Raw genomic sequence first — 20,994 nt, 5'->3', positions numbered from 1 at the left:
AGGAGCGCTGGCGGGGGGACCCGGAAAGAGGAGGATTCCGATTGCGATTCCATTGCACTAAGTAGGTAAGTATAGACATGATTTATTTTTTTACCTCCTAATCCATACAAGAGTCCCATTTCCCATAAGAAACCCCCTTCACTTTAACATTGGAGCCAATCCCACCTGCCTCCCTCCTTTCTTTGCGTCGCAGTCCCCGCCTCCCTCCTTTCTTTGCGTCGCAGTCCCCGCCTCCCTCCTTTCTTTGCGTCGCAGTCCCCGCCTCCCTCCTTTGTTTGCGTCGCAGTCCCCGCCTCCCTCCTTTGTTTGCGTCGCAGTCCCCGCCTCCCTCCTTTGTTTGCGTCGCAGTCCCCGCCTCCCTCCTTTGTTTGCGTCGCAGTCCCCGCCTCCCTCCTTTGTTTGCGTCGCAGTCCCCGCCTCCCTCCTTTGTTTGCGTCGCAGTCCCCGCCTCCCTCCTTTGTTTGCGTCGCAGTCCCCGCCTCCCTCCTTTGTTTGCGTCGCAGTCCCCGCCTCCCTCCTTTGTTTGCGTCGCAGTCCCCGCCTCCCTCCTTTGTTTGCGTCGCAGTCCCCGCCTCCCTCCTTTGTTTGCGTCGCAGTCCCCGCCTCCCTCCTTTGTTTGCGTCGCAGTCCCCCGCCTCCCTCCTTTGTTTGCGTCGCAGTCCCCGCCTCCCTCCTTTGTTTGCGTCGCAGTCCCCCAAAAATCTGCACACCCCGGCCTTAGGTGATCTATTGCTCTTCTATGAAGATTCTCTGTCCAATAAACTTGGTCTTCCCTCACACATACCACCCACATTCCAGGCCATATTTGTGAAAAAATACAGAGATAATTGCACATCGATTTAATTTTCTACACATGGACCTCATAGCATTCAGTGATCGTTCTGTTCACACTTGTTTTTGTATTACAGCACAGAGCGGCCTATCAGGTGATCCTGGATGGCGTAAAAGGAGAAGCGAAGGAGAAGAGATTGGCGGCGCAGTTTATTCCCAAATTCTTCAAACATTTCCCGGATTTGGCCGACGCCGCCATAAACGCCCAACTGGATCTGTGTGAAGACGAGGATGTGTCGGTATGAACAATGCTGATAATTTGATGTTGTGCCACGCAACTAGGGGAGTTGGGTGGGGGGGGGGGGGAGATGGATTTGTGCAGCAGCTTGCTTTTGTGTGTGATTTGGGGGATGGGAGGACATGGCCTGACCTGCCCTGTTCTTTAAACTGCTCTAGATCTCATTATGCAAACTTTTTATCTCAAGATGTTCATTACAGTGTATGTGAACACCAACAATCAACATAACTCGTTCATTCGCTCCCTTTTTAGTCTGTTAACAAAACTCTTCCAATAATATAATTATCTGTTAAAGTAGAATTCCAATCTAAACCTGACTAGTCTTCAGCCGGGTGCACGCTACAGCTTATTTTTCCCCCTTGGGTTGCATGGAAAAAAAACTGACCGCTCGAAGCCGCTGTACCAACCATACACGGTTAGTACAGAAATCTCCCCCACTGAGCTGTTGTGTTCTGACAGGGGGACAGCCCCCCCCCCGACAGTGCTGATTGGGAGTCTGTCGACTGCTGGTTTTCCAGCATGCACGTCCGACAGAAGCCATGTGTATGGGGCTTTAAAGTGATTGTAAACATTCGATTCAAATAAAAAAAAAAAGTTATACTTACCTGCTCTGTGCAATGGTTTTGCACAGAGCAGCCCTAATCATCTTCTGGGGTTCCCCACTAGCGCTCCAGGACCCCCCTCCTCATCAGGTACTCCCACGGAAAGCTGCTTTCTGGGAGCCACTGGCTCGTTTGGACGTACTTCTCCTGGGGGAGCCAGTGGCTCGTTTTTTGGCGTACTTCTCCTGGGGGAGCCAGTGGCTCGTTTTTGGGCGTACTTCTCCTCCTGGGGGAGCCAGTGGCTCGTTTTTGGGCGTACTTCTCCTCCTGGGGGAGCCAGTGGCTCGTTTTTGGACGTACTTCTCCCGGGGGGGCCAGTGGCTCGTTTTTGGACGTACTTCTCCCGGGGGGGCCAGTGGCTCGTTTTTGGACGTACTTCTCCCGGGGGGGCCAGTGGCTAGTTTTTGGACGTACTTCTCCCGGGGGGGCCAGTGGCTAGTTTTTGGACGTACTTCTCCCGGGGGGGCCAGTGGCTCGTTTTTGGACGTACTTCTCCCGGGGGGGGCCAGTGGCTCGTTTTTGGACGTACTTCTCCCGGGGGGGGGGCCAGTGGCTCGTTTTTGGACGTACTTCTCCCGAGGGGGGGGGGGCCAGTGGCTCGTTTTTGTACGTACTTCTCCCGAGGGGGGGGGGGCCAGTGGCTCGTTTTTGTACGTACTTCTCCCGAGGGGGGGGGGGGGGGGGGGCAGTGGCTCGTTTTTGGACGTACTTCTCCCGGGGGGGGGGGGGGGGGGCAGTGGCTCGTTTTTGAACGTACTTCTCCCGGGGGGGGGGCAGTGGCTCGTTTTTGGACGTACTTCTCCCGGGGGGGGGGCAGTGGCTCGTTTTTGGACGTACTTCTCCCGGGGGGGGGGGGGGGCAGTGGCTCGTTTTTGGACGTACTTCTCCCGGGGGGGGGGGCAGTGGCTCGTTTTTGGACGTACTTCTCCCGGGGGGGGGGGGCAGTGGCTCGTTTTTGGACGTACTTCTCCCGGGGGGGGGGGGGCAGTGGCTCGTTTTTGGACGTACTTCTCCCGGGGGGGCCAGTGGCTCGTTTTTGGACGTACTTCTCCTGGGGGGGGGGGGCCAGTGGCTCGTTGGGCCCCACTGCTCCTGGGGGAGCCAATGGCTCTTTTGGGTCACAGGAGTGTATTTAGTTCTGCACTCCTATAATGCAGATTGCTCTGCAGGGATCCTGACAATGTCGGGATCCACCTGGATTGGCAACTTGCCGCCAGCTGCTCCTAACCCCCTCCACACCGTGCCGGGGGGGAGGGGGGCACAGGGTACAGAGAGGTGACTGACAGTCGCTGCTTTCTGCTCAGTGATGGGATCGCTCAGTTCTCGATCTTTGAGCCAACAGGGGACAGCTGCGGCATCGAGTGAGTATAAATCATTTTTTTTTCCAAACCTGCACTTCTCTTTCAAGGACTTGTAAGATGTATTTATAACATTTTTGTTCTCGGGTTAAGATGCACAATATTCCCAGCATGTATGAAACGCGTTGACTTGTTCATGCAGATTGATTGTTGTTTACTCATTGGGCCCCATTTATAAAGCAGCTGTTTGTCCATACTACACCCAAAATCTTATGGGAAGATTGGTGAAAAACAAATGGCCTGGTGACGGGTCTCTTCTAGCAGAGAGAACTTGATGGGACATCGCAGGCTGCATGTCACAGCCTTTATTTTATGAATGTCGCCTCTATTGAAGCACACACCGTGGGGTCCAATGAATGGCGGTATCGGAGGGAGATAATTAGGCCCCATCGTGTTGACAAGGGTCCCGTGCTCCATTTGCCTGTTGCCCACAGCAATCAGGTCATCTTAAAAAGATTTGATTCCTGTAGGGGGGCTACAAACTTTCATTTTTCTCCTAGATGTTTGTGGGGGGGGGGATTTACTAAAACTGGAGAGTACAAGATCTGATGCAGCGCTGCTAAAGCTTAATTGAACAAGCAGTTAGAAGCTGATTGGCTACCACGCAGAGCTGCACCAGATTCTGAGTGGTCCAGTTTTAGTAAATCTCCCCCATAGTCAAAGCCATTGTGTGACAACCAATACTAATCCTGAACTTTCTACTCTTTATTAGATCCGGAGACAAGCGATCAAAGAACTATCACAGTTTGCAACGGGGGAGAACCTTCCACGGGTGGCCGATATTCTGGCACAACTTCTGCAGTCAGGTATTGTGGAATTTGGAAATCTGTCACTTGGATATGCCTCACCATTTGAAATCCTGTGCACACACACATATACAACTGCTCTTCTAGGATTGTATGCAAGTTTATTTCTGTAGCCCTGTTTTTTGAAAACATCAGGTTTTCTAGCTCTGTACAATAATTTTTACAGTGGCTATAAATTGCTGAAATGAAAAATGAACAAAGCATATCCTTCGATAGTGTGTACTTGCCTCAATCTAAAGCACTGGTGTTAATTCTGTCTCCTCTCTCATTCCTCCATCTGCTTGAGTCACTTCTCACAGTCTATGCCCACGTTACTACTACTACTACTATTATTATTATTATTATTTTACAGCATTTATATAGTGCCAACAGTTTATGCAGTGCTTTACAATGTAGAAGGGGGCAGTACAAATACAATACAGTTCAATACAGAAGCAATAGGAGGGCCCTGCTCTTGGAGCTTACAATCATGAGATCACCCCCACCCCCCCAAGGCACACAGCAGGGGTCTAGCAGACTCAGCTGTGCATTTTGTCCCCTATAAGACCCCATTCACACCTGAGCGTTTTGTAGCTTGAAGCCTGAAGCTACAAAACGCTAGAGGGGAAAAATTCTATTATTCTCAATGGAGATGGTTCACATCTCCACTACATGTCACCTGAAGCCGAACGCCTGAAGCTCAAACAAGTTCCGGACCCTTTTTTGTCACTCGAATGGAGCAGATTTGGGCGTTTTCTTCTTTTAACATTTGTGACCTTTTGCCGTGCACAAAATCGCGGTAAAAAAACGCTTGAAAACGCTACGCTCAGGTGTGAATGCAGCCTAAGTCTGTAGAGTGGGATGTCTATTACTTCCACTCAGGTCTCAGATTACACTCCCTGTGCTATGTTGTGCAGTGTGTGACATCAGATCCCCACCCCCTGCAGCCCTGAGATGCTGTATAAAATGTATGCTTTAGGAGGCTTTGGAGGAGAGAGCTGCAGATAAACTTGTACAGCTTTATATAGGAGGATTTGTTTCATCTTTGTCTATCACCTGAGTCCAGTGACTGCACTGGGTATATGTGAGGATTTACATATACTATAAACTCCATGTTCCTTGAGAGTTTAGTTTTGGGTCAAGCGAGTTTAAACTAATTTCTTTCTTTAATAAATGTGCCCACTGGGAGTCCTGTATAATTTGTATATAACATCAGGTGTGTATAGTATACAGAGCTGTGTTCTGGCAGCAGAGACTTCCCCTCCCGTTGCCGAAATAAAATCACGTTGGGCTGAGCATCCGTAAATAGCACTGCTCAGCCATTCACAGGAAGCCTTGTATTCCATCAATAAATACAAAGCTTCCTGTGATTGGCACTTGTGACGTGACCCACCCGCTTCTCCGCCTCTGCTAATGAGAGGAAGCGCTGTATTCAAGGCTTTCTGTGAATGGCTGAGCAGCACTCTGCCCAATTCACTTTTGTTCCCGGGAGCGAGACGGCAAGTCCCAGAACCACTGCCGGAACACTGCGCTGTATACTACAGTGAGGGGAAAAAGTATTTGATCTCCCTGCTGATTTTGTACGTTTGCCCCACTGACAAAGAAATAATCGGTCTATAATTTTATTGGTCGGTTTATTTTAACAGCGAGAGACAGAATAACAAAAATATCCAGAAAATCGCATTTCAAAAAATTATAAATTGATTTGCATTTTAATGAGTGAAATAAGTATTTGACCCCTTCACAAAACATGACTCAGTCCTCGGTGGAGGAACCCTTGTTGGCGATCACAGAGGTCAGACGTTTCTTGGAGTTGGCCTCCAGGTTTGCACATCTCAGGAGGGATTTTGTCCTCTTTGCAGATCCTCTCCAAGTCATTAAGGTTTGGAGGCTGACATTTGGTAAGTCGAACCTTCAGCTCCCTCCACATATTTTCTATGGGATTAAAGGTCTGGAGACTGGCTAGGCCATTCCAGGACCTTAATGTGCTTCTTCTTGAGCCACTCCTTTGTTGCCTTGGCTGTGTGTTTTGGGTCATTGTCATGCTGGAATACCCAACCACCACCCATTTTCAGTGCCCTGGCTGAGGGAAGGAGGTTCTCACCCAAGATATGATAGAACATGGCCCCGTCCATCGTCCCTTTGATGCGGTGAAGTTGTCCTGCCCCCTTAGCAGAAAAACAGCCCCAAAGCATAATGTTTCCCCTCCATGTATGACAGTGGGGGATGGTGTTCTTGGGGTCATAAGCAGCATTCCTCCTCCTCCAAACACTGCGAGTTGAGTTGAGGCTAAAGAGCTTGATTTTGGTCTCATCTGACCACAACACTTTCCCCCAGTTCTCTGAATCATTCAGATGATCATTAGAAAACTTCAGACGGACTGTACATGTGATTTCTTGATCAGGGGGACCTCCTAATCTCAGCTTGTTACCTGTATAAAAGACACCTGGGAGCCAGAATTCTTACTGATTGGGGATCAAATACTTATTTCACCCATTTAAAAGGCAAATCTCAATTTATAACTTTTTTGAAATGCGGTTTTCTGGATATTTTTGTTCTGTGTCTCTTTTTTTTACTCTCGCTGTACATGCAGTCGATGCTGCATGCAGTTTATTCAGCGCCCGCCAGTGGGCACATCTGTTACTGAAGCAGATCATTTGGACCAGTTTGGTTAAAGGGGTTGTAAAGGTTAATTTTTTTTATTTTCTAAATAGGTTCCGTTAAAGCGGTAGTAAACCCGCAAATTTTTTTTTTTTTTAACCTGCAAAGCAAAAGGCATAATGAGCTAGTATGCACCGCATACTAGCTCATTATGAAATACTTACCTTAGAACGAGGCCCCGACATCTGGCCTGATCCACGCCGAGGGAGCTGACATGTTCCCTCGGGTATCGTGGCTCCGGTGCTGCCGGATTTTCAGGCCGAGAATCCCCTTGTGCGCATGCGCCGCTGCAGTCAGTGGCGCATACCGACGGGAATATCTCCTAAACCGTACAGGTTTAGGAGATTTTTTTTTTTACCTACAGGTAAGCCTTATTATAGGCTTTCCTGTAGGTAAAAGTTACAAATTTGAGTATACAACCACTTTAAGCTAGTGCATTGTTGGTTCACTTACCTTTTTCCTTTTGATTTCCCTTCTTTTTTTTTTTTATTTATTAGCCACGTCAGTAAATCTTCAAGCGAGACTAGAATCAACTTAAAGTGGAGGGCCACCCTGAAAAACAAAAACATTTTAAAAATTAGAAAAAAATCTAAAAAAAAAAAAAATGAAGAAAATTTTTTTTTTTTACTTACCAGAAATGCCTGTTGCTAGGCACTTTATCCTAATCTTCCTCTTCCTCCTCCGCGGAGATCTTCTGTCTTCGTCGCGTCGTCTTCTGGGTAATGAGTCGCGCTGTGTTCTGGGAACTGTGTGTTCCAGAACACAGCGCGTCCCATTCGGAAAGCGCTGCGGGACTCGCGCATGCGTAGTAGGAAACGGGCAGTGAAGCCATAAGGCTCCACTGCCTGTTTCCCTTACAGGGAATGGCGGCGCCGGGACCCGAGAGCCGAGGGACGGGTCGGCCTCGGGCGGTCGACGTCGCGGGCGCCCTGGACAGGTGAGTGTGTTTATTAAGTCAGCAACTGCAGTGTTTGCAGCTGCTGACTTTTTTTTTTTTTTTTTTTTTTTTTTTTTAACCGGCCCTCCTCTTTAACATTCCTCACTTTCTCTTATTAGTCTTCACATCATTGTAGCTGTATCTATTTATTTATTACTGTCTCTCCCCCTTTTTTTTATATTTTTATTATTGTATTGAATTTTTCTATATCTTTAATTCATTATCATTAACAATTATTGATTATTTCATCCAACTTCCATTCGATTTCCCTTCCAAATGTTTTTTTTTTTTTTCCTTGTCTGAATTTCTCACTTCCTGTTCCTCCTCCGTAAGCTGTTCTGGCTGACTAAACACCGCTCTTATGATGGTGTGAAGTTTACTGAGGAGAAACAGGAAGTGAGAAATTCAGACAAAGAAAAAAAAAAACATTTAGAAGGGAAATCGAAGGAAAAGGTAAGTGAACCAACAATGCACTAGCTTAAAGGAACCTATTTAGAAAATAAAAAACAAACCTTTACAACCCCTTTTAAGTAGAATGAGAATTAGTAAAATGCCTGCTGCTATTCTCACCCAGGTTGTAGGTTTTGTGTCCTTTTTCCTAAGGTTATGCTTTGAGTATATAATTTTAAGTTTGTTTTATATATTTTATAATCTTTCCCGTTTTTAGATGACTCCGCAGAATTTAACTTGGTGAACAACGCCTTGCTGAGCATATTCAAAATTGATGCTAAAGGTAAGATAGTGACGTGTCTGTTTTCTGGTAATATGTTCTGTGCTGGATGAACCAGTTTTTCAGGCACTCGTGGCAATAATGGCTCAGCCTAAGAATTTCTTTTTTCTTTTGACTTTTTCTTTTTTGCTCGGAGAATCTCTCGGGTGAGGCTGCTTTCACACTGATCCGTTTTTCTTCCACTTTTGCGTTAAGAACAAAAGCGAAAGAAAAACCTGTGACCATGTAATCCTATGGATCTCTTCAAACGTATCCATTGTGTTTAGTAAAATCCTGATTGCTGCATTTTTGGTACAGTAAAGAAGAAAAGCAAAAAAATGTACGCACCTCCCCATTGAAATGCATAGAAAACGTGGCAAAAACGCACCCATGGTTGCGTTTTTGATGAGTCACCTGTCCCGTGAAAAACGCAGCACAAATGCGGTTATCCTCCCCATATATAGTATCCACTATTTGATTCTGTCATTGTTGCTGCACTAAGATTTGTCTATGGTGAACTGCAGTCTGCTCACATAATTTGTAATAAAAACAACTTTGCCATTCTGAAGCTTCCCGCCAACCTGGATATTATTGCATATTATTTTATATATATATATATATATATATATATATATATTGTGAGTCTGTACTTGCGAAATATGCTGCAGAAATCTCCTGCCAGTGGCTGCAGCCATTTTAACTGTGGGCAGCTGAAGCTGCTGCCTGTTCACTTCCTGGATTTACACAGAGACACAGGAGGCACACCTCCCAGCTCTGCAGCTCTCATTGGCCCTTCTTACAACTCACCCCCCCCCCCCCCCCTCCTGGCAAACTCTCAGGGGGGGAGGGAGAGAGAGCTGTGCATGATGTCATAAGTGTGGGCTGTGTAAGGTATTTACTGGCAGGAAAAAAATGTATTATCCAAAGTTATAACAACAACAAGGGCAGAAGATTTAAAGCCCTGCAATTTTTTTTTTATTTTCTTTTATTTATTTAAAGTCAGCAGCTACAAACACTAGCTGCTGACTTTCTATAAGGACTTTACCTGTCCAGGGAGCCCACAATGTTGCCCCCCTGAGGCCAATCCGTCCATCAGATCGGGTGCAAGCGCCGCCATTCTAATTAAGTGAAACCGGCAGTGGAGCCTTGCGGCTTCACTGCCTGTTTCCTACTGCTCATGTGTGAGTCGCTTTAATGGCCGGCTGTCTTCTGGGACACACACACACGTCCCAGAAGACATCGGGTCAGGCTCGCCGAAGCAGAGGATAGGACAGTGATGGCGAACCTTGGCACCCCAGATGTTTTGGAACTACATTTCCCATGATGCTCAACTGCACTGTAGAGTGCATGAGCATCATGGAAAATGTAGTTCCAAAACATCTGGGGTGCCGAGGTTCACCATCACTGGGATAAGACATCCTGCGCCGCAGACCAGATGGTTCGGATGTACTTCATAAAAAGATAAGTTAGAAGGGAATTTTTTTTTTTTTTTAATTAGCCAAAAACCAGGGGTGGTCTTTCGTTTAAGACCACCTCTCAAGTGGGTGGAGCTCCCCCCCCTTTTTTTTTTTTTTTTTTTTTTTTCCCTCAAATATAAATTTTTATTGAGCGCCAACAATATGAGAGATCCCTATATTTACAACCAATATATAGTAATCATCATGTAAGTTACAGAAACTCCATTCAGTCATTGATAATACAAAAAACATTGCACAGCCATATATTATTGCAAGATATAAATTGCAGCTGGTGGACACCACAGGAAGTAATGTGTGCTTATGTATGTGTAAGTGTCCACAGGTAATAGGACCCCTCCACTTCCTTTTCACCATTTCCTAAAAAACGACAAAATAGATATCATGTAGAGAAAGCGGGGATAGAAGCTAGAAAGAATAGAAGACGGAACTCCACTTTAACCACTTCAGCTCCGGACCAATAAATACCTTAAGGACCAGAGGTCTTTTTGCAATTTCGCACTGCGCTGCTTTAACTGGTAATTGCGCGGTCATGCAATATTGCACCCAAACGAAATTTGCGTCCTTTTCTTCCCACAAATAGAGCTTTCTTTTGATGGTATTTGATTGCCTCTGCGATTTTTTTTTTTTGCGATATAAATGGAAAAAGAGCGAAAATTTTGAAAAAAAAAGATATTTTCTTCTTTTTGTTATAAGAAAAATCGAATAAACTAAATTTTAGTCATACATTGAGGGCAAAATTTATTCAGCCACATGTCTTTAGTAAAAAAAATGTCAATAAGCGTATATTTTTTGGTTTGCGCAAAAGTTATAGCGTCTACAAACTAGAGTACATTTTCTGGAATTTACACAGCTTTTAATTTATGACTGCCGATCTCATTTCTTGAGGTGCTAAAATGGCAGGGCAGTACAAATCCCCCCCCAAATGACCCCATTTTGGAAAGTAGACACCCCAAGGAAATTGCTGATGGGTATGTTGAGCCCATTGAATATTTATTTTTTTTTGTCCTAAGGGATTGAATAATGACAAAAAAAAATTTTTTTTTACAAAAAGTTGTCACTAAATGATATATTGCTCACACATGCCATGGTTATATGTGGAATTGCACCCCAAAATATATTCCGCTACTTCTCCCGAGTATGGGGATACCACATGTGTGGGACTTTTTGGGAGTCTAGTCGCGCACGGCACCCCGAAAACCAATCACCACCTTCAAGATTTCTAAGGGTGCAAATTTTTGATTTAACTCCTCACTACCTATCACAGTTTCGAAGGCCATAAAATGCCAAAATAGCACAAAACCCCCCCAAATGACCCCATTTTGGAAAGTAGACACCCCAAGCTATTTACTGAGAGGCATGTTGAGTCCATGGAATATTTTATATTTTGCCAAAAGTTGCGGGAATATTACAAACTTTTTTTTTTTTTGCACAAAGTTGTCACTAAATGATATATTGCTCACACATGCTATGGGCAGAAGTCAAATTACACCCCAAAATAAATTCTGCTGCTTCTCCCGAGTACGGGGATACCACATGTGGGGGACTTTTTGGGAGCCTAGCCACGTACGGGACCCCGAAAACCAAGCACTGCCTTCCAGATTTGAATATAAAATGCTACCAAAAAACCTGTTAGCGATGGCAGGGATCAGGCCTGACTCTGCGATCGCTGCAGTTATGTGTTTAGTGTTTTGTAAGTGACAGTGATCGATCGATACTGCACTTGGGTGGGCTGGGCAGAGGGGCAAAACGCAGGTGCCAGCAGGTATTTGGGCTGATCCCGCTAACAATGCGTTTTTTTGGAACCCTAAACTGCTGGGGACGCTAGTATAGATCTGATCAGATCAGATATTGATCTGTTCAGATTCTATACCACTACGGGAGGTGTATGCTTTGCGTGTGGGTGTTAGCGGTACTGGCACTAACCTAGCGCTGCCTGGGGCGACGCAGACCCTGACCCTAAAACCAAATTGATATCACCCGCCGGGTGATCAGGGGGTTAAACCTTTATTGGGTAATAAATGGTGGGTGCCCTGATGCTATAAAAAACAAACTAACCAGAGTCACCCGTAACACTTATACGGTGATCAGTGGTGAAAGGGTTAACTAGGAGCAATCAGGGGGTTCAAATTTTTATTAGGTAGTATATGGGGGTCCCTGGCGCTATATAAAAACCTGACGGGGAACCTAAATAACTAACTGGCTAACCAGCGTCACCAGTGACACTTATACTGTGATCGCTGGTGAAAGGGGGTGAAAGGGTTAACTAGCAGCAATCAGGGGGTTAAAACCATTATTGGGTAGTATATCGGGGTACCTAGCGCTATAAAAACCTGGCGGTGAACCTAAAAAAATAACTAGCTACCTAGCGACTGTAGCGACACTAATGCAGCGATCAGAAAAACGATCGCTTAGTGACACTGGCAAAAGGGGGTGAAAGGGTTAACTAGCGGCAATCAGGGGGTTAAACCCATTATTGGGTAGTATATCGGGGTACCTAGCGATATAAAAACCTGGCGGTGAACCTAAAAAAATAACTAGCTACCTAGCGACACATGCAGCGATCAGAAAAATGATCGCTTAGTGACACTGGCAAAAGGGGGTGAAAGGGTTAACTCTAGGGGCAATCAGGGGGTTAAATCTTTATTGGGGGGTGATAGGGGGCTACCCTGGACCTAACACTAACTGTCCTGACAGTTTTTACTGTCACAACTGACACTGAATGCATTGATCAGTAAAGAAATGATCAATGCAATCAGTGACACTGTGACTGGGGGGGGAGGGGGGGCGATCGGGGGGGGGGGGTTTGTGTGCCTGTGTGTACCTACATGTCAGTGTAGTGTTGGTGCACACTTACTTTTACTCTTCTCCTCGTAGTCCGGTCAAAAAGACCGCCCCGAGGAGAATGACATCACTTCCTCCTTCCTGTGTAAACAATACACAGGGGAGGAAGCTTCTCATTGGCCAGGAGCGATCCAGAGGGGGTGGCCGAAAACCAACGGCCATCCCCTCATCACGGAGCGCTCCTGGACCGAATCGGACCGCCGTAACCAGCGGGAGGGGGTCCGATCGGACCCCCCACCCGCTGGAAGGCAATCACGTAGATGTACGTGATTGTGCCTGCCTGTGCCATTGTGCTGACGTACATTGGCAATACGGCGGTCCTGAAGTGGTTAATAGACGCAAAGTTGAAAAAATGACTGAAGGTCCACTTTACTTGAATTACTGTTATGTTGAACATTTCTCAGCGATGACCGCTATATACCAGAACAAATTATTGTTAAATATATGTCTATTTAAAATTTTCTTTTTATTTTGTCATGTACAGGTATTTGTGTTTGTGCTTTGCTTCTATTTGTGTAAGAAAAAAGGGAAAAAATTTAATAAAACTTGCAAAATATGCATATGTGTTTACCACGTTTTTGCTACAGATCAGTGTGAAAGTATCCTTAGTTGTCAGACTTGTGAACTGCTTCAGAAAGTGATAACCTAAATCCCCCCACAAGTTTTAAGACCTCCATATAATTTCTCATGGGCTGATGGCACCCATGGAACCATGGAGTAATAAAAGATTTTGAAGCCCTAGAGCAGAGGTATCAAACTGGTGGCCCTCCAGCTGTTGCTAAACTACAAGTCCCATGAGGCATTGCAAGGCTGACAGTTACAAGCGTGACTCCCACAGGCAGAGGCATGATGGGACTTGTAGTTTTGCAACAGCTGGAGGGCCCGCCAGTTTGAGACCTCTGCCCTAGAGCAATGATGGCGAACCTTGGCACCCCAGATGTTTTGGAACTACATTTCTCATGATGCTCCTCTACACTGCAGAGTGCCAGAGCTGAAATGTAGTTCCAAAACATCTGCGGTGCCAAGGTTCGCCATCATTGCTCTAGGGCAGATGTCTCAAACTGGCGGCCCTCCAGCTGTTGCAAAACTACAAGTCCCATCATGCCTCTGCCTGTGGGAGTCACGCTTGTAACTGTCAGCCTTGCAATGCTTCATGGGACTTGTAGTTTAGCAACAGCTGGAGGGCCCGCCAGTTTGAGACCTCTGCCCTACAGTAATGATGGCGAACCTTGGCACCCTAGATGTTTTGGAACTAAATTTCTCATGATGCTCCTCTACACTGCAGAGTGCCAGAGCTGAAATGTAGTTCCAAAACATCTGGGGTGCCAAGGTTCACCATCCCTGCCCTTAAAGATTCCCACACTTGGACTGATCAACACTCGGATTTGCTTCTGATTTGCAGCTCCCTGCACTCCTGAAACTCCCTTTCCGGACGCTGTCACATTTCGGACCCATGTGGAATTTCTCTATAGAACCTGTTGGACAAGCAGAGACTCTCTGTAGGCGACTTCTGCATTAGGGAGTGTGAATGCACAAATGCAGTACTGTGCAGCCCAACGACTCTGAAGATTTACTTTCTGCTTTAAGGCTGGGTTCACACTGCTGCGGCTACGAGAACCAGATGTGATTCGCACCGCACTGCAGTGCAAATCACATCCGATCTCTTGTGCGATGCGAGTTCAGCCATACGGATAGTATGGCTGAATTCGCATCGCATCCGGCCCAAACTCGCACAGGACCCTTTTTTTTGGTCCGCAGCAGAATCGGATCGCATGGTGTGATTCCTGTCTGCGTTTGCAGATCGCACTGCGTTATGCGAACTGATCTGGGGGTGTCATTAAAGCGGAGGTCCACCCTAAAGTGGACCTTCCGCTCATTGGAATCCTTCCGGGATAGCTCTCTGCGAAAAGGGGCGTAGATCTACGTCCCTTTCTGAAAGTCCCCCGCTGCCTGCTGGGAAACACACGGATCCCAGAGACAGCGGGGACCATCCTTATTGCGCAGCGCAACTCGCACATGCGCAGTAGGGAACCGGGAAATGAAGCCGAAAGACTCCACTTCCTGATTCCCATACCCAAGATGGCGGCGGCAGCACCCGAGAGACGATCTAGAGATCGGCTTCGGGTGCCGACATCGTGGGCACGCTGGGCGGGTAAGTGCCCTTGTTTTAAAAGTCAGCAGCTGCAGTATTTGTAGCTGCTGGCTTTAAGAAGAAAAAAAAAAACGGCGGAACTCCCGGCGGACTCCCGCTTTAACGTTTCACTGACACTCCCAGCAGTTCGCATAGGGCAGTGTGAACTGCCACTGGGAGGCATGCGATGCGGGAACCCGCCGCGGATTCGCAGCGTTCCCACATCGCTGCAGTGTGAACCCAGCCTTAATCAGATCCAATAAAAAAAAAAAGTGTGAAAAAAAAAAATCACATTTCTTCATTAATTCACGCCAGTATTTATTTTGCTACATATTTTTGGTTTAAAAAAATAACTGGGTATACTGATTGGTTTTCGCAAAAGTTATACCATTTATTTTTATCAAATTTTTTTTAGATGGTAAAACTGCTATAGTGCGGTCGGCAGTTGCTTAATAAACGATCAATTAGCTGATCATAGGATATAAGAAATATACTTGTTTTGTGCAGGCACCCTCGGCGGATTATACAGCCAGATTCTTCAAGGTGAAGACATTGTACGGGAGAGAGCCATCAAGTTTCTCTCTAACAAACTGAAAACCGTTCCCGAAGATGTCATGACTAAAGAGGTGGAAGACTACATTTTTTCTGAATCTAAGAAGGTAAGCTGTGCGCACGGATAATCGATGGGCAGGTGGAAAAAATGGATCATTTATCCAGGTATACCTGTTGGCTGTCTGCCTGTGGGCATCGATAAATGCTTATATTTTCTTTAACCACTTGCCGACCGCCGCACGACGATATACGTCGGCAGAATGGCACGGGCAGGCATATGGGCGTATATATAAGTCCCTGCCTGCCCGCGGGTGGGGGGCCCGATCGGGCCCCCCCCCCCCCGGTGCCTGCGGCGGTCGGCATTCCTTCGAGAGCGATCCGGGATGAGGGGGTGGCCATTCATTCATGGCCACCCCCTCGCGATCGCTCTCGACGAATGGAAATCCCCGGTGACATCACTTCCTCTCCTGTAATGTAAACACAGGAGAGGAAGTGATGTATTCTCTCCTCCGTGTCGGTATTTTTCGTTCCGACACGGAGGAGAGCGGATCGGTGAGTTGCACCAACACTCTACACACACAGTAGAACATGCCAGGCACACTCACACCCCCCCTTTACCCCCCGATCACCCCCCCAATTACCCCTGCCCCCCAGTCACAGTGACACCAATGTCATTTTTTTTTTTTTTTTTTTTTGCATTGGTGTCATTTGTGACTGTAATAACTGTTAGGGCAGTTAGGGTTAGCCCCCTTTAGTTCTAATGTGCCCCCCTAACCCCCCCCCAATAAAGGTTTAACCCCGTGATCACCCCCCGTCGCCAGTGTCACTAAGGCTGGGTTCACATTGCAGCGGTTTATGAGAACGAATGTGATTCGCACCGCACTGCAGTGCAAATCACATCCGATCTCTGTGCGATTCGAGTTCAGCCATTCGCCGCACCCGCCGCAAATTCGCACGGGACCCTTTTTTTGGTCCGCAGCAGAATCGGATCGCATGGGTGTTCACACCATGCGATCCGAGTTTGCAGATCGCACTGCGATATGCGAACTGATCTGGGGGTGTCAGTAACATTTCACTGACACTCCCAGCAGTTCGCATAGGGCAGTGTGAACTGCCGCCGGGAGGCATGCGATGCGGGAACCCGCCGCGGATTCGCGGCGTTTCCGCATCGCTCCAGTGTGAACCCAGCCTAATAAGCGATCATTTTTCTGATCGCCGTATTAGTGTCACAGGTGACGCTAGTTAGGCAGGTAGGTATTTAGGTTCGCCGCAGCTTTTTATAGCGCCAGGGACCCCCATATACTACCGCATAAAGCCCCCTGATTGCCCCCTAGTTAACCCTTTCACCTGTGATCACCATATAACTGTTACAGGTGACGCTGGTTGGTTAGTTATTTTTTTATAGTTTCAGGGCACCCGCCATTTATTACCTAATAAAGGTTTAACCCCCTGATCACCCGGCGGGTGTCATTTGTGACTAATAACTGTTAGGGCAGTTAGGGTTAGCCCCCTTTAGTTCTAAGGTACCCCCCTAACCCCCCCAATAAAGGTTTAACCCCGTGATCACCCCCCGTCGCCAGTGTCACTAAGGCTGGGTTCACATTGCAGCGGTTTGAGAACGGATGTGATTCGCACCGCACTGCAGTGCAAATCACTTCCGATCTCTGTGCGATTCGAGTTCAGCCATTCGCCGCAAATTCGCACGGGACCCTTTTTTTGGCCCGCAGCAGAATCGGATCGCATGGGTGTTCACACCATGCGATCCGAGTTTGCAGATCGCACTGCGATATGCGAACTGATCTGGGGGTGTCAGTAACATTTCACTGACACTCCCAGCAGTTCGCATAGGGCAGTGTGAACTGCCGCCGGGAGGCATGCGATGCGGGAACCCGCCGCGCATTCGTGGCGTTCCCGCATCGCTCCAGTGTGAACCCAGCCTAATAAGCGATCGTTTTTCTGATCGCTGTATTAGTGTCACAGGTGACGCTAGTTAGGCAGGTAGGTATTTAGGTTCGCCGCAGCTTTTTATAGCGCCAGGGACCCCCATATACTACCGCATAAAGCCCCCTGATTGCCCCCTAGTTAACCCTTTCACCAGTGATCACCATATAACTGTTACAGGTGACGCTGGTTGGTTAGTTATTTTTTTATAGTTTCAGGGCACCCGCCATTTATTACCTAGTCTCACTAGTGTACCCCTAAATTTAGGGGTGTCTACTTTCCAAAATGGGGTCATTTGGGGGGGGTTTGTGCCATCTTGGCATTTTATGGCCTTCAAAACTGTAACGCCCTTAGAAAGCCTGAAGGCGGTGCTTGGTTTTCGGGGCCCCGTACGCGGCTAGGCTCCCAAAAAGTCCCACATATGTGGTATCCCCGTACTCAGGAGAAGCAGCAGAATTTATTTTGGGGTGTCATTTCACATATGCCCATGGCATGTGTGAGCAATATATCATTTAGTGACAACTTTGTGAAAAAAAAAAATAAAGTTTGTAATTTTCCCGCAACTTGTGGCAAAATATAAAATATTCCATGAACTCAACATGCCTCTCAGCAAATAGCTTGGGGTGTCTACTTTCTAAAATGGGGTCATTTGTGGGGGTTTTGTGCCATCTTGGCATTTTATGGCCTTCAAAACTGTAATAGGTAGTGAGAAGTGAACTCAAAAATTTACGCCCTTAGAAAGCCTGAAGGTGGTGCTTGGTTTTCGGGGCCCCGTACGCGGCTAGGCTCCCAAAAAGTCCCACATATGTGGTATCCCCGTACTCAGGAGAAGCAGCAGAATTTATTTTGGGGTGTCATTTCACATACGCCCATAGCATGTGTGAGCAATATATCATTTAGTGACAACTTTGTGTAAAAAAAAAAAAAAAAATTTTTTTTTTGTCATTATTCAATCGCTTGAGGCAAAAAAATAAAATATTCAATGGGCTCAACATGCCTCTTATCAATTTCCTTAGGGGGTCTACTTTCCAAAATGGGGTCATTTGGGGGGGTTTTGTACTGCCCTGCCATTTTAGCACCTCAAGAAATGAGATAGGCAGTCGTAAACTAAAAGCTGCGTAAATTCCAGAAAACGTACCTTAGTTTGTAGATGTGACAACTTTTGCGCAAACCAATAAATATACAATTATTGACTTTTTTTTTACCAAAGACATGTGGCTGAATACATTTTGGCCTAAATGTATGACTAAAATTGAGTTTATTGGATTTTTCTAATAACAAAAAGTAGAAAATATCATTTTTTTTCAAAATTTGCGGTATTTTTACGTTTATATCGCAAAAAATAAAAATCGCAGAGGCAATCAAATACCATCAAAAGAAAGCTCTATTTGTGGGAAGAAAAGGACGCAAATTTTGTTTGGGTACAACATTGCATGACCGCGCAATTACCAGTTAAAGCAGCGCAGTGCCAAATTGTAAAAAGACCTCTGGTCATTTACCAGCAAAATGGTCCGGTCTGAAAGTGGTTAAAGTGGTTGTAAAGTCTCAAAAACACACTATCCATTCTCTTATATGGCAATAGTAATGGGGGGAGTGTGTTTGTGTTTGTGTTTTTTTATTTTTTTCCTTCTCTCAAATCTTCTAAAGGGGTTCTAATGAAAAGCTATTCATTTTTTTTTTTTTAATATTCCTTTTGGCATTTCACAGGTTCTGGATGATGTCACCGGGGAGGAATTTGTCTTGTTTATGAAGATCCTGGCCTCTCTAAAGACATTACAGACAGTCAGCGGCAGACAGCAGTTGGTAGATTTAGTATCTGAGCAAGCGGGTCTCTATCAAACCCTCAACCCCGCAGACCCAGACTCTGTGGATCGCCTCCTCCAGTGTATGCGGCAAGCCGTGCCACTTTTTTCTGTAAGTATTTTTGTTTCCTTTCTACAGAACGAGAGTAAAGCACTGTGATGACTTTAAACATTAATATATATATATTTTTTTATTTTTTTGTAGAAAAATGTCCACTCCACTAAATTTATGACCTACTTTTGTGAGCAAGTGCTTCCCATCCTGAGTTCCCTGACCAGCCCAGCAGAGGGCATCGATGTCCAGTTGGAAGTGAGTAGTGTGCATACTCTTATTGTAGTGGGTTTCATTTTACTATTCTAAGAACTGTGTAAAGGGGGGGAGGGTAGCCTGTACACTGTGTGTAAAGGGGGGGGGGGGGAGGGTAGCCTGTACACTGTGTAAAGGGGGGGGGGTAGCCTGTACACTGTGTAAAGGGGGAGCATACTTGCCTCCACTGTGCAGCTCGTTTTGCACAGAGTGGCCCCAATCCTCGACTTCTGGGGTCCCCCGGCGGCTCTCGCAGCTCCTCCCCGCATCGTATAACTCCCTAGGAGAAGCGCTCTCCCAAGGGGGGGCGGGGGTTACCTTGCGGGTGCGCTCCTGAGTCCAGCATTTGGCCTCCATAGACACGAATGCCGGACTCGGCCCCAGCGCACGCGTCATTTGGATTTGATTGACAGCAGCGGGAGCCAATGGCTGCTCTATCAATCTGTCCAATCAAGAGCCGGAACCCCATGGAGAGAGTGACGGCGTGTCTCCACCAGTGGGGAAGTTTTTTACCTTAATGAAAAAAACAGGAGGTTTTACAACCCCTTTTAAGTGATGAAACATAATTTTTAGATTATAATTGGGTCTGATTTATTTTTAACTTTTTCATTTTTTTTTCAGGTATTGAAGCTTCTGGCTGAGATGAGCGCCTTCTGCGGAGACATGGACAAACTTGAATCAAATTTAAACAAACTCTTTGAGAAGCTTTTGGTAAGTAACTTTTCAGATCGTTTTTGATATTGATAGGAATTCAGATTTTAAAATGTATTCTGCTAAAGTAGTTGATGGGACTCTGGTGCGGATTTAAAGTGGTTGTAAACCCTGGTAAAAAAAAAAACCTTGCAAGACAAAGGCATAATGAGTTAGTATACATAGCATACTAGCTCATTATGAATTGCCCGAGAACGAAGCCCCCACAGCCGTCCTTATCGCCCCCTGTAACTACTACAAACAGCAGATGTATCTTCTACCCTGTCAGAACAGGGTTTTGTGTGTTTACACACATCTCCATTCTGGTTCTCATGCCCGCGGTCGTGGCTGGTCGGCGGCGTAAAGGCTTTGTGTTTTTTTTTTTTTTTTTTTTTTTTATCTGTTTTGCATACCTGCTTTATATAATTGTTTTTGTTTAGAGCAGCCCCGATCCTCCTCTTCTCACGTCCTTTGCCGGCGATCCTGCCCCTATAGCAAGATGCTTAGTGTGTGTGTGTGTGTGTGTGCGCGCGCGCTTTCTCACAAGCCGGCTTTTCTGTGTCTCCATAAAACAAAGTGTGGCTTGGCCTAACCCCCAGCTTTCTCCTCACTGGCTGACAGCTGCAGGGAGCCAATGGCGCCTACTGCTGCTCTCTCTCTCAGCCATTGAGGAGGGAGATAGCCGGGAGAGCCTCTGCTCTCATGCACAGCGCTGGATTGGGCTTGGGTAGGTATAAGTGGGAACTGCTTGAAGAAGGCTTATTACCTTTAATGCATAGAATGCATGAAGGTAATAAAGCTTCTGCCTTTAGAACCACTTAAGCATCGGACCATTTGGCTGGCCAAAGACCATATCGCTTTTTGCCTTTTTTCCCACAAATAGAGCTTTCTTTTGGTGGTATTTGTTCACCTTGTGCAGTTTTTTTATTTTTTGCGCTATAAACCAAAAAAACTAAAATTTTGAAAAAACTGCATTATTTTTTCCTTTTTGCTATAATAAATATCACCCAAAAATATATATAAAAAAATATTTCTTTACTCAGTTTAGGCCGATACGTATTCTTCTACATATTTTTGGTAAAACAAAATCGCAGTAAGCGTTTGGTTTGCACAAAAGTTATAGCGTTTACA

At 46.2% G+C, this 20,994-nt stretch overlaps 1 protein-coding gene across 1 annotated transcript in view; it reads left to right on the top strand.

Annotated features, from left to right (window-relative positions):
- API5 (apoptosis inhibitor 5) overlaps positions 1 to 20,994 on the top strand; it is a 40,630-nt gene that overhangs the window by 3,806 nt on the left and 15,830 nt on the right. The window contains exons 2-8 of the mRNA XM_077453523.1: positions 909 to 1,070; positions 3,742 to 3,835; positions 8,080 to 8,145; positions 15,079 to 15,230; positions 18,772 to 18,978; positions 19,072 to 19,176; positions 19,795 to 19,884. Of these exons, the coding sequence (XP_077309649.1) occupies positions 909 to 1,070; positions 3,742 to 3,835; positions 8,080 to 8,145; positions 15,079 to 15,230; positions 18,772 to 18,978; positions 19,072 to 19,176; positions 19,795 to 19,884 (876 nt within the window). The remainder of the gene's footprint in view (positions 1 to 908; positions 1,071 to 3,741; positions 3,836 to 8,079; positions 8,146 to 15,078; positions 15,231 to 18,771; positions 18,979 to 19,071; positions 19,177 to 19,794; positions 19,885 to 20,994) is intronic.

The sequence above is a fragment of the Lithobates pipiens genome, unplaced genomic scaffold, assembly GCF_037356315.1.
Source record: "Lithobates pipiens isolate NorthernLeopardFrog02 unplaced genomic scaffold, aLitPip1_a1.2 Scaffold_24, whole genome shotgun sequence".
Classification (NCBI taxonomy): Eukaryota; Metazoa; Chordata; class Amphibia; order Anura; family Ranidae; genus Lithobates; species Lithobates pipiens.
The sequence above is the reverse complement of the archived record's forward strand: the minus strand, read 5'-3'. Positions and strand labels throughout refer to the sequence as shown.